Consider the following 13,399-nt stretch of genomic DNA (forward strand, 5'->3'; position numbering starts at 1 on the left):
CATCAAATTTGAATTGTTGTTGGTATTCAATTCAATTTGAATTGTAGGGTTGGACCGTTGGATATTGAATTTCCTATCATTATAAATGAGTTAGCCTAAGATTTGAACATATTTTCTTAACAACTCACAATATAGCAAAAACTAATTCATAAAATCGAGTTGATATAAGCTCCCTTTCTAAAAATTTAAAACATCTAGCTCCAAACCGCTAATTAGTCTTTTAAATTTAACATTGAGTAATTAATACTTATTTAATGTGGGTGGGGGAGCACATGATCTTCTATTTGTTTAATAGAGGTGCTTACAAGTGGGTTCAAGACTTTCAATCTCCAATTCTAGGGACATAAGTCCCGTTGTTTGGTTTGAGTAAATACTTCATCCGTTTCGCAATAGATGTATCATTTCTTTTTTCACGTATCCCAAGATGTTTCTTTAAACATTAAATATCTCCAATTGTTTGTTAGTAAAAATTATATAAAAAAAAAATTGATATTTGGAATCCTCATATTGATACGAATTTAACAAGATTTCACTTGACTATGTTTGTTTTTACATAATGTGAAAGAATAATTGTCAAAGTTAGTTAATGAATAATGTTCAAAAGAGAAACGATGCATCTATTGCAGAACGGAGGAAGTATGTGAAAACCAACCACAAATCAAGAAATACAAGCAACATTATGTTAGTACCAAAATATGGGACGGATACTCGTGGAGCATGAGCTTAGCTTATAGCCGGTAGTTGGGAGGGTCCGCTAATTGCTCAATCGGGTCGTCACTTTCATGCCTTATAAATTATAATGTGTGGATAAAAAATGTTGGGTACTTGGGGTCCATTAAACGAAAATGGACCCAAAAGACTTAATTTCATTTTTATGGTTTTGGTTGGCATGGTGGATGGGTTTGGCACGTTGGTTAGATGGAATTAGACATGTTTATTTGACTGGGTTACCCAATTGATATAGGGTTAAAATTGTGTTAAAAAGGCTTTTATTGAATATGTCTTTTATTGGACATGATTAATATAAGGTCCAACTTACACCCCAATAATTTAGAGAAAAAAAAGTTATTATTTACTTCATAAATTATTGTATGTATAGTTTCGCACTCATTTAATCATGTGTACTTGTGTTTGTTTCGATTCTTTTCATTTCTTCCTGATCGTTTAGTGGTTCGTCTATTATGGATCTGTTATTGACATGCGGCCCGCTTCAACCTGCCCAATATTGATCTGCTCCAAAATAGCATGTTTATGACCTAACCAGCTTTTGAACTACACCGTTCATAACTTTCTGTTATCAGATTGCCGATATTTTTACAAAGGGACTTGCACTCGTACTCTTCACTGATATTTGGGACAGTCTTAGCGTACAACATCCTCCCGCTACGATTGCGGAGTGCATTTATAGGGCCTACGAGTTTACGAACAAACTCCACCATTAGTATAATATTGTCCACTTTAGGCCAAACTCGCACGAGTTTATTTTTGGTCTCCTTCCCAAAAAGTTTCATAATAATGTAGTTGGTGAACTCCTATAACTAGGTAACTCTTTCTTATCTCTCCGATGTGGGACTTGGGATGTATACCCAACAACTTGGGACTTGGTGGTCAAGCGGTGTGTTCCGCGGGTTGGCGACAGTACAAGTTGATTAGATAGATTATCGCTAGAGGGGAGGCTTGTGGTTAGGGATGGCAATGGGTCGGATCTGGACCGGGTCCGACAGGATCCAGACCCAGACCCGCTTTTTAAGAGGTGGATCCAGATCCGACCCAGATCCGTTGGGTCCAAAAAAATCAGATCCAGACCCAGATCCACTGGGTCTAATGGGTTTAGGGTCGGATCTGGGTCCTAAATGGGTCTAAGCGTATTTGTTTTCCAAAAAAATTGTCCCTCATTTTTCTTATATTATGTAATTTTTTCGCCCATTTTTTGTATGTAAACGTAACGTTGCTTTAATAAAACCACTAAATATGGAATATTCGTTAATTTTGTTTAGGAAAAAAAATCATATTAGCCTTGTGATACAATAAGTATTTAAAGTTTCTAATATTATTATTTATATGTCACATCAAACAATTTTTAAATAGTTTAATATCATAAGAACTGAATAAAGTTTAGCACGCAAAGATTGAATTATATTTAAATTTTAATAATTTTTTTAAAATTATATATATGGGTCTGTGTGTCGGATCTGGACCGGATCTGGATCTTTAATTCCTGGACCCGGACCCAGACCCGCCCCATTGAACAAAGACCCAGATCCGCCCCAGATCCACAGGGTCTAATTTTTTTGGACCCAGACCCTTAAAAATGGACCGGGTCCAACCGGATCTGGGTCGGGTCTTGGACCCATTTCCATCCCTACTTGTGGTCCTTGTTTTGAGGGGAGGATTGTTGAGTATACATCTCAAGTCACACATCGGAGAAATAAGAGGAGTTACCTAGTTTATAAGAGTTCACCAACTACATTAGAGTAAGGCCTTTTGGGAAGGAGCTCAAAAATAAACTCGTGTGTGCTTGGCCCAAAGCGGGCAATATCATAGTAATGATGGAGCTATTGGTGAACTCGTGGGCCCTACAGTATTGGTATAGTAAATATCTTCATATATTCTAGAATATTTAGTGGAGTATGTAATCTTATACGGAGTATATACTAATACTCCCTCCGTCCCGGAATACTCGACCCGGTTTGACCGGCACAGAGTTTAAGGGACTTGAATTGACTTATTTAATTTAATAGGTAGTAGTTGATGGTGGGGTATTATTTTAATGTAGTTAGTGGGAAATGTGTGAAGGGGTGGGGTTGGGGAGAGTAGGGGTTGAATTTTTAATTATTTTTTGTATGGAGTAGGGGGTAGGTGGGTTAATAGGGGTGGAGTGAGAAATAATATAATATTGTTAGAATATTTCCATTTTTAGAAACAGGTCAAGTATTAAGGGACGATCCAATAAGGAAAACAGGTCAAGTATTCCGGGACGGAGGGAGTATAGTTTTACCGCACGCGGTATCTTGAGGTAAAAAAGTGTTGTTAAAATATATATGAATAATTATCTTATATGTATCATCCAATTGATGAACGATTATCTACAATTTTCATTCTTATGCATTAATATGTAAATTGAAATTGTTGTTTCAAGCCTTATCGTATAATAGTTATGCAATATAATTAGATTTAGTAAACATTGAATCGGCATTTGTGCAAACCAATTATTATTTTTTTATTTTTTTATTTTTTTTTGACATAGGCTTAAAGAAACAAACTAAGGAAAATTAGAAAACGAAAAAAGTAAAGTAGATGTTGCCTTTGCCAGCTCGTGCGCCTGATGAACCCGTTGTCTATCTACCTTGTTGATACACCACCATAGAAAGGTAGTCCAATCTTCCGAATCTCTGCAAGCGTCAAGATGAGCTGGATATTTTGTCACTTTAATTGATCTTAGTAACTCAATCAAGCGTTGGGAATCCGTAAAAATTGTAACCCTAGAAAACTCAACTTGAGACGCCTAACGCAAACTCAATATACAAGCCATAACCTCAGTGTGGAGAACTGAAATCGCAAAACCTGCTTGTGCTCCACCTAAAATACGGTCACTCCGAAACTGCCTATCCAAAACCCAACCCATACCCGCGCCGCCGAGCCCAATACATCTTACATCCATCTTTAGTCTCATGCCATCGTATGTTAAATGGGTTAGATACTTCGTATATACAACATACAAGTACTTGTATTTCTTTAAGCCAAATGGATTGTCAGAAGCGATATGGTCATTATTGTTAATCAACTTACCATAAGTATGGTTTTCTTGAACCAAACAACTTTTTACTACGGAGTATCAAATTAGTGACTTACCCATCAAGTTTGGGCCAAAAAGGCTGGTACACCACTTTAGAGGCCAAGATTGGGGCTCAAATGGATCAATTAGTAATCGAACTCGGTGACAAAGGCACATGATCATCAGTCATCACTTTCCAAGAAGGGGAAAAGAAATGGACATTATTCAACTTGGTCCCCATCTTTATTCTTTCATTCTATGCTTTTTTTTTCTTTTTTTTCTCCATATTTAGATTTTATTCCCCCTTTTACTATTAACAACTTTTTCTTTACAAACTAGAAGCCTACAATTACAACTAGTCTTTATATCAACCGTCTAATATTTATTTAACTGTCATAACATGCTTAATAATAGGGGTGAGCAAAAAGCTAGGGTACCTAAAATTGGGAACATGTTGCAACAGGTTCCGATTCCGGTTCTCAATTTTTCGGAACGGGTATCCTGTTGGGTACCATGTAGACACCAATTCTAATATGAAATACCCAAAATAAGGGTGATGATAAAGGTCGCAAGTTGCGACAACATTTAGTTGTCGCAATCATACGTGGCGCAGTTTAATTGGTACACATAGGCGCCACGTAGGCTATGTGTCATAGAATATTTTTACTATCAATTTAATATTTTTACTATAAAAATATATAAATAAGGTAATCAATGTAAAGAAGGAAACAAATTAGAATATTAAGATTTTTCTACCTTTTTTTTTTAAGGTATATAATAGATTATATAAGTTAAATATTTTAATTTCCAATTTAAATCATGACACATAAACATGCCATGTCATCATTGTGACACGACTTAAAGGTCGCATGTTGCGACCTTTATCATTTTCGATAAAACAATTCAAGCTAATTCTTAACGAAATATAAATATAGAATTACAGTTTAAGCCCAAACTATAAAACAATCAAAGCCCAAACCATAATTTAGTTTTTTTTTCAATAAATTAACAATAATTTATTTAAATTTTTAAAATGACAGGGTACCCTGAACCGGAACCTGTTCCAATAGGTTCCGGTTCCGGTTCTCATTTTCAGGAACCTGTTGTAACAGGTTCCGATTCCGGTTCTCATTTTCAGGAACCTGTTGCAACAAGTTCCGGTTTCGGTTCCTGAAATTTTGACAGGGTACCCTGTTGTGCTCACCCCTACTTAATACTTAATAGGTGAAATGATATGCGGTCACTAGTCTGACATACTTCGTATGATAAATTGTCAAAACATATTTTACAAGAACTTATACTACACTCATGTGAGATTAGTTTTCTTTAATTCTTCTGTTTCTCATAAATCATAATGCAAGTTTGGAGAAGATTTGGTAATCATTGTTTTATGAATCAATTATACACTCTTTTAGACATTGATAAAATTCGAGGGGTCCATAAAAATGTTACTCCATATCCGAGTATATGTCTTGTGTTTTTCATTAATTTGTTTGTCGGTGAGTTAGTTACATCATATGCCAAATTGGTATCCAAGTTAGATAGCTTTTGATAATGCTTTCATCATAATACTATGATAATGTGTACTCGAGTGTGGGTTAAAAACAACACTCTTCATTAATCAATCACAAAACTCATGCTACATGGTAATTGGTAAACAATTTGGGTTGTTTAGTATTTGGATATAGGTCAGTTTTGAATCGCTAAATTCACTTTTTTTATTTCTCACTCAACCAAAGTTTTTCATCCTCTACCCCCTCCCCCTCCCCCTCCCCCTCCTATTTAACATACTATTTTAGCACTAAAATTCCAAGCACACGTGGAGTACATAAACACTATTCCATTTTAGAACAAATATAATCGTTTAACTGACACACGTGCTAATACAAATCTTTGACCAACCATATATTTAATCGCCTATTAGTACAATTTATAATAAATTTTGATATTATAAAAATGTACATTGTAATTAATCCAACAACATATTACATAATACTCTCTCCGTTCCTAAATAAGTGTCACTTTTCCATTTTTGGCATTCCCTTATAAGTGTCACATTTCTATTTTTGAACATGTACTTTTTCCACTTTTCCATACATTTTTCACACTTTTCCCACTTTTCTATAAATCATACTTCCTCCATTTTTTTTATTATTGCACCATTTACCTTGGGCACAAGAATTAAGAAAGGAGGTAAAATGTGAGAGATTGACAAAAATACCCATGTGATTAAGTACAAGTTTTTATGTAAAGAACAAGTGGGGTTTGGTCCCCACCACCCATATGAGGATACAAATGTCATTTCATGTAGGTAAACTTGATAAAAAAGGAAATGGTGCAATTAATATACAACTTCTGAAAAAGGAAAACGGTGCAATAATAAAAAAAAATGGAGGAAGTAACTACTTGTACTTACACATTCTACACTTTTCCACTTTTCAATCCCCACATACACTTTTATTCGTACTTTATTCAATTAAACAATTATCTACTTTATCATTTCCCAAAAAAAAAAAAACATTCTCAATCATTAACTCTTACACACTTTATAATTTTCTTAAGTACCGTGCCGAGACCGAAAAGTGACACTTATTTAGGAACGGAGGGAGTAATAATTTTTTAATATTATTATTATTAAAAAATGAAGCCCAAGTTTCCGTATTTAAATTCCACTTCTTTTGAAACAAATTACTCCGTAACAATTTTGAAACAAATAGTCAAGATCTAATACTAATAACTATGGAGTAGTTCATAATAAAGAAAGAGGGGTGCTCCGTACAACACTTAGATCGACAAGATAGTAGTCCATGCATGAATCCTAGATCTTGACTATTTATAATTTTGTAAATTCCCCTACAAGCCAACCTTGTGGAGTTATGGGAGTGATGGTCAATCCTTAATAGTGGAGTACGAAGTAATTTACCAATTGGTCGTACATAACAAAGCACATGAAACATACGCTACGTTCTTCTCGGTAGCCCCAATAATTTATATAAATATTGCTGAAATTTTGACAAAATTGGTCTTGATTCTTGAATAATGGTGTACACACTAACCAACAAACTGCTTCTGACTAACTTGGACTTTCGCTTTCTCTACACCACCTTCCGAGTCTCCTTTTTCACACATTCAAGTTTACTTCTTTGCCTTCTATACTTCTATTACTTCCTAGCTACGATGTACTTTAACCAAAAAGATTTCGAAATTAGTAAAAGCCGGTGCACAACAAGCCATATCCTTTTTGGCTTAATTTCAGTTTCAATACTTATTTTACAGTTCAGTTCAGCTCTAAAGAACAGGGCCTTATTACGTTGTGGCTGTCAAAAAAATAAAAACTTATTAAGTTCTCCCGTGTGAGACTAGTGTTACTTCGTCTGTTTAGTGTTAGACGATCTCACATAAAACTAAATACCACATTGACGGTTGGATCTGGATGACTGCCACAGTATGCCCGCCTAATAATTTGTTGAAAGGACATAACCTACAAAGTCAAGCATATGCTCATGTGGTGATAAAGACGCCTATGGGCCGGGTCGGGCTTCGGACCATGGGCCTGAACAGACCCGGCCTACGCCAGCCCACTCTGCATCGTGTCAGACCAAGCAGGGCATTTCAAAATGTTGGGCCAGGTCGGGCCGATGTGCTAAGCCTAATTTGGTAACTAAAGTTAGAGTGCTTTGTCATATCGTACCCGAAAAAATGCGGCCCAAGCCCAACACACTGTCATGGCGGGGCCATGTTTTTTTCGTGTCGGCGCGGGGCGGGATTTTTGTGTGTCGGACCGGCCCTGCCCACATCCATCTTTAAACGTGGTGAGGGCTTCATTTTCCGGGGAGTTGAAATACAAATCGATTATCACGTGGAGAGCCAGAGAGGGTGAGAGCTGAGGAGAATGTAGTTAGGAATTTGGGTTAGCCCTTAAAAGAGCATCCCACATGAATCATGATCCCTAAAATAAACAAGTACTAAATTCAAAGGAATAAAGACTGGACACTATTTTGAAGTAAAAGGGGAGCACAAGAATAAGCTGGTTCTTGAAAATGTGAGGAGTGTAGGGACCTTGAAGTGATGCTAAGGCGGCCCCTCGGACGTTAATCATTGAACCAAGTTGAATATAAACTTGGCAAAGCTAAGCTATACAAAGCTGGCTGTAATACATTCACCTTAATGATCAATTATATACCTCCTATTGGGCACTACATGTCCAAATCAATGAAGTTAATTTACTGTGAAATTACGACCATTCAACAAATAACCTCAAAAAAAACCATACATAGTTTGTCTACCAACTTGTGCAAAAATCCAGAGATTTGAGAAAACATATCCCCAAATGTAATAACGTTTAGATCTAATGCAATTGTTTTCAAAAGTTTGTCCTTGAAGGCGAAGACGGTTGGAAAGAAAAAATTATGAGACAAAGACTTCAATAATGGGTCTACAATCAACTCATCAAGGGTCGGTGCACAACTGCTTAAATACGACTTAACTAGAAGATGAAACGGATGGAGTAATTGTCACTTCGGAAGTAAACATTGGTAAGGGGGGATGATTTTTGAACACTCATTATGAGAGCACATTTCTACGCGCTCTACTTAGAGGTGTGTCGAAATCAATATATGGCGTAAGATTCTTTTCACCTATTACTTCGATTTGAACAATCTATTTGATCTTATTTTTCCTGAAACTCTTTTCTAAGGTGAAAAAAATTAAGCATAATTGGATTAGAAACACTTCCGCCCTCTCGAGTCTCGAGAGTAAACATTATTCAAAACACTAACATACTACTCCGTACTCCATACTCTATAGTAGCTATAAGCCTAAAACCAAGATTCACACATAGAAGTTGACCAAGAAACCACCAACACAAATGGTACAAAACTTTCCAAGAAAACCTGAGCTCACCTTCTCAGTCTCTCACACTCACTATATGAGCTGGCTATCTAAATACATCATCTCACTTGAATCTAGTGGAAGTTCACATGACTCTACTAAAAACATAGACTTAGCCTAACAAACAATTGCCACAAATAAACAAAACAAATTGACAATTAACAAAATGTAGTACTCCTTAATCCTTATGTTTATGATCATGACATTATATTAATATAAGACAGAATGATAGAAATGAACAAAATAGGTCAGGTCAGGTCAGGGCATTATCATGTTCATTAACACAGATCCAGAAGCATATTTACAGCTAAGCAAAACACCCTCTAAGTCTAAGTATGTACTTAATTACAAGAAAGCAGAGAGAAAATGGGAAGTGACAGTTAATTAAGGTTGAAAACCTTAACCTGCTCTCAGAACCCGTCATGTGCTTACCATCTATTTATAATTATATATTTACCTAAACAAGAACAGAAGAGAAGCTCACTTTGCACTTTTTTCTTGTCTTTAATTACACTTCCGGCCACCAACCTAGATTCCTCTCTCTTTGTACTCCATTTCCTTGCCAAAACCCCTGCTTTAATATCTTGCTTTCCTAATCTGCAACATTTTTAAACAGAGGATTACTCAATGTTTAGTGTTAAAAGTCACAATGGTTCAGAGATAAAGAATGCGCGCAGTTAATTAATACTGAGTACTTCTCCCTAGGCTGGACTAAAGCCGTGATTATAAAACGATAATCCGGTGCATCTGATTACTATATATGTGAATGTAAATTTACGCGTCTTAGATCCAACATGTCCATGCTTAACGGCATAAGCAAAGCTTTCGAGTAGTAAATATGATTAAGAAAAGAAAATGACTTGAAAACTGACCCTTTTATGCAAGGAAATGAACATGGGAGAGGCTATAAGAATTGACCTTTTGATTGAAAGCTAATCCATGGCATTTGGTGATTTATATGGCTACCCTTAAGTTTCGGGGGTATGCAACTATGCAATGAAGCAACTTGAAGAATGTACATAAAAAAGCATTGCATATTGCTCTCAAGAAAATGAAAGATTGTGCTATTTAATTTATTCTTCTAGCCTTCAATAATGATAAGGACAGACACTACTATACAATGATCCTCTAGGCTCATAACAAAGAAAATGTCTAGTACTACTACACTAGCCAAACATGGATACAGCACATAATTATTAACTAATCTATATGAACATATTATGATTGATATCAGTATAATGCCACCATTACAAGCTGCAAGTGACACTGATGCAAGGAGAATGTGAGAGAACACTAACTCTTATTGCTCGGGAACTATCTTCATCTTTCGATATATAATCTTCAAAAGGGCAAGCTCTTCGATGTTGAACTCACGGTAAGAGACCGAAGATGCTCCGAAGGAACAAAATCTTGAGGCAAGTTAGCCCTCTTGACAATCCTTTTCATATTGCTCTGCAAACTCTGTTGAACTAATTGTTTTACCGCCTTTTTCTCTTCGCTCATCATGACATCATCCTCTTCTTTATAAACACTGTTTGTAGATGAGGAAGACCCACAAATAGGGGCAGAAACAGCTGCAGTTGATTTACCATTAATAAAGCTTCGAGAAACCTGCTTCCCCTTATCAACCCTTAAACATTCCAATATCCTTGATGCCCTTTTCTGTGCTAATGTGCTACCTAGAAGAGTTAATTCAAGCAATGCTGATCCAACCCCGGCTTCTATCATTGTCTGTCTATCACTATAAGATTTATGGGCCATCACCATTATTACGTAGCACGCCTTTTCTTGGCAGCCTGGCGAGTCTGACCAATTCAAAACATCTATCAATATCGGGAAAACATCCGGGGAACTGCTAATTGCTTTCCTCCCTTCCGAGATTGAAACTACATTGCTTAATATCGAAAGGCTTCGTTCACTCATTTCCATATCTCCCAACTTGCTTACGAGATACTGAATCAAATTAGTCTCGAGAATTAATGCAATGTTTGTTGGTGATATTGAGAGATTGTAAAGTGCTCTAAGCGAGTCTTGCCTCGCTTGTGAACTAGATCTTTTCTCCGTGTCTAGGAGTACGCTAACGAGATAAGGGATTGCCCCGGAAGTACCAATGATCGGCTTATTTGTATCTAACGCGCTCAATGCAAGGAAGTTCGCCACAATGGCTTCTGAAACAGACGGTTTCAGACACCAATTCGAGGACTCGATCTTCTTTAACATCTTGTGTACTGCCCCTGCTTGTACTATAGCTGCTTTATTCCTGTGATAAATTTACCAAAATGTTAAAAAAAATTCACAAACTTCTGAATGTATTATTTACCCTCCGAACAAAGATCAAGCTCAAAAGTAAATGCCTAAATTTTCCAAGAAATATTTCCTCTTTTCAAAAGAAAACAACAATACATCACACTAGAAAACAGAATATAGCAGGAAACGTGGTTGAAGTAAGAATCTAAAACAAAAACCCCAATTTACTCAAATGAAAACGACTAGAGATGAACAGAGTTCCCCATTCTACTGTACAAAATACTTCTTTTCTAAGCACAATCTTTCACTTTATTTTCTATTTTACTTTATTTTTTTTGTCCATTTTCAACAAATTTGATCCAAAAAATAAATCATCATTCATTTTGATAAACAACATGCATTCAATTTCATCAAATCAAAAAACCCAGAAACCAAATCTGAAAATTCATCTGAAAATATCTCACATTCTTTCCTCTCTTGTAAACTTCTTGTTGGGTCAAGCTGTCAAGTAACAAAATCTCATTTACTTACCCCAAAACAAAATTACAAAAAAAAAAAAATGCAGAAATTACCATTTGATTTATGATTTCCGAAGAACAACATGCATTGCATTTAAATAAAGGAAAAGGAATTAAAAAAAGAGGGGATCAAAAGAACTTACAAATCATTGCCAATGCCCAAATTAAGAAGGGCGTAAAGAGCTTGAATGAGGGATTGATCATCATCATTATCATTTTCATTATCAAGCATGGAAACCAAAGGAGGGATAGCACCAAGCATAGCCAAAGTGCACCGTGCTTCACTGTCTTCTTTCGCGAAGCTTCTAACCGACTTCGCGCCACTTTCTCTCTCCTCCACGTCACTCTCATTCTGCAACAACTTCACCGCCGCTCTTAACTCCTCTAGCCTCTCCTCCTTTCTCCTCACCTCAACTACATCTTCCTCCACTTTCTCTCTCCTCCCAGAAGAGCAAGAGGAGGAAGACAGGTTAAGGAGATCCGCCAGTTTCCCGGACTCCGCCCGAGAGGAAACATTGCTGGGTGAGATGGGTTTGGGCTTGGGTTCAGGTTTTTTGATTTGGGGTTTCGGGTCATCGGAGGTTTTAGCTTTGGTGCCGCCGCCGCAGCTGACGGTGGCGAGGAGTTTGCGAAGAGAGAAAGAAGTCCAACGACGGCAATGGTTGTGGTGGTGGGAGGAAGGGTGGTTAAGGATGAGAGATCCGACGTCATTTCGAGGAGGATGACACTTCGCCATTGTTTTTGTTTGTTGTGCTCTGTTTGATGCTACATTTGCGTGGAAAAACAGAGCAGAAGACGAAGAAAAAAAAAGAGGAGAGAGATTAGAGAACAGAGGGCTGTTTGGAAAGAGAAACGGGGAATTTAAAGGGGGGAGAAAAGTAGAGAGAGAAAGTGAGTGGGAGCTTTTTTTGTTCAGAATAGTGGAGTTTGAGGGTGGAGGGATGGGCGATGAGAGAGAAAGAGGAAGTGGAGATGATTATTGTATTGGAGTGTGTGAGTTGAGATTTGAGGGTATTTAAGGCTTTATTTGGTTATTTAATGTTTAATTAATGTTTAATGTTTAGCTAGGTTGACCATGTTTGTAAAAGTGTGTTTTTGGTGTGGCAATTGGTTTACTGGTTACAGCTTGTTTACGGAGTAGTTTCTAATTATAGTGGAAAAAGGAAGGAGGGAGTATGGGATTTACAAAAACTTATACGCACTACAAGTATATCAAGAATCAACGATTTTAGATATTTTTAATGATGGTATTAGCGAGCCTATGTATATGATGGTTCCATATAAGAACTATCCATGGTACATATTAAAGATGGTCGTTGGATGTACTTAGTGTCAAACTTGCATGTCTTGGTTCTAAATGGGTTCAACTAATACAAAAGCCTACTTGTTTTGTACTGAGTCGTGTCGTGACGAAAATATTAAAGGGGTAATCCAGTCACGCTCAAGCCCAGGTGCCCTCGTGCAGTGTTGTGTCGTATTGTGCATAGTTTCTTAATTTAAGTATTTAACATGTTTAAGTTCCCTTAATTTGAGTTTTTAGCATGTTTTGTCGGACCATACCTTGTCATTCCTTTTCAACAAAAAAATATATTGTGGCCCGGCACAATCCACATGCTTCGTATCCATACTGCGTCTTGCCTCTTCCCGACCTGGCCAAGTGTTGTCTTTATAAGGGATATTAAAAAAAATGATTATATAAGGTCATATTTGGTACTCCCTCCGTTTCATTTTGTTTTTCACAATGTTTGTTACGTGGGAGAATTTTTCCTTTTATAAATTTACTATACTATCATTTTTTGTGCCAACTTTTAATTTTAATTGGTCTAATTTTTTCAACTCATTAAATTTCTTTACAATTTCCCAAATATGTCAAGTTAGCAATCTTTGTGTTTTTCCATTATTGGTTCATTTTGATAAATAAAATAATTTTATTGGTTGTTGTAATGATTAGTTGATTGAGGTTTTACTT

At 36.5% G+C, this 13,399-nt stretch overlaps 1 protein-coding gene across 1 annotated transcript; it reads right to left on the bottom strand.

Moving 5' to 3' along the window:
• Positions 1 to 8,850: 8,850 nt before the first annotated feature.
• Positions 8,851 to 12,475, bottom strand: LOC110803472 (U-box domain-containing protein 45). The gene is made up of 3 exons (XM_022008988.2): positions 11,574 to 12,475; positions 9,964 to 10,925; positions 8,851 to 9,262 (listed from the first exon to the last, which is right to left on the bottom strand). Exons 1-2 carry the CDS (start codon positions 12,164 to 12,166, stop codon positions 10,007 to 10,009), a joined length of 1,512 nt encoding a protein of 503 aa, XP_021864680.2. The 5' UTR covers positions 12,167 to 12,475; the 3' UTR covers positions 8,851 to 9,262; positions 9,964 to 10,006.
• Between the last annotated feature and the right edge of the window lie 924 nt (positions 12,476 to 13,399).

The sequence above is a fragment of the Spinacia oleracea genome, chromosome 1 (genome assembly GCF_020520425.1).
Source record: "Spinacia oleracea cultivar Varoflay chromosome 1, BTI_SOV_V1, whole genome shotgun sequence".
Taxonomy (NCBI): domain Eukaryota; kingdom Viridiplantae; phylum Streptophyta; class Magnoliopsida; order Caryophyllales; family Amaranthaceae; genus Spinacia; species Spinacia oleracea.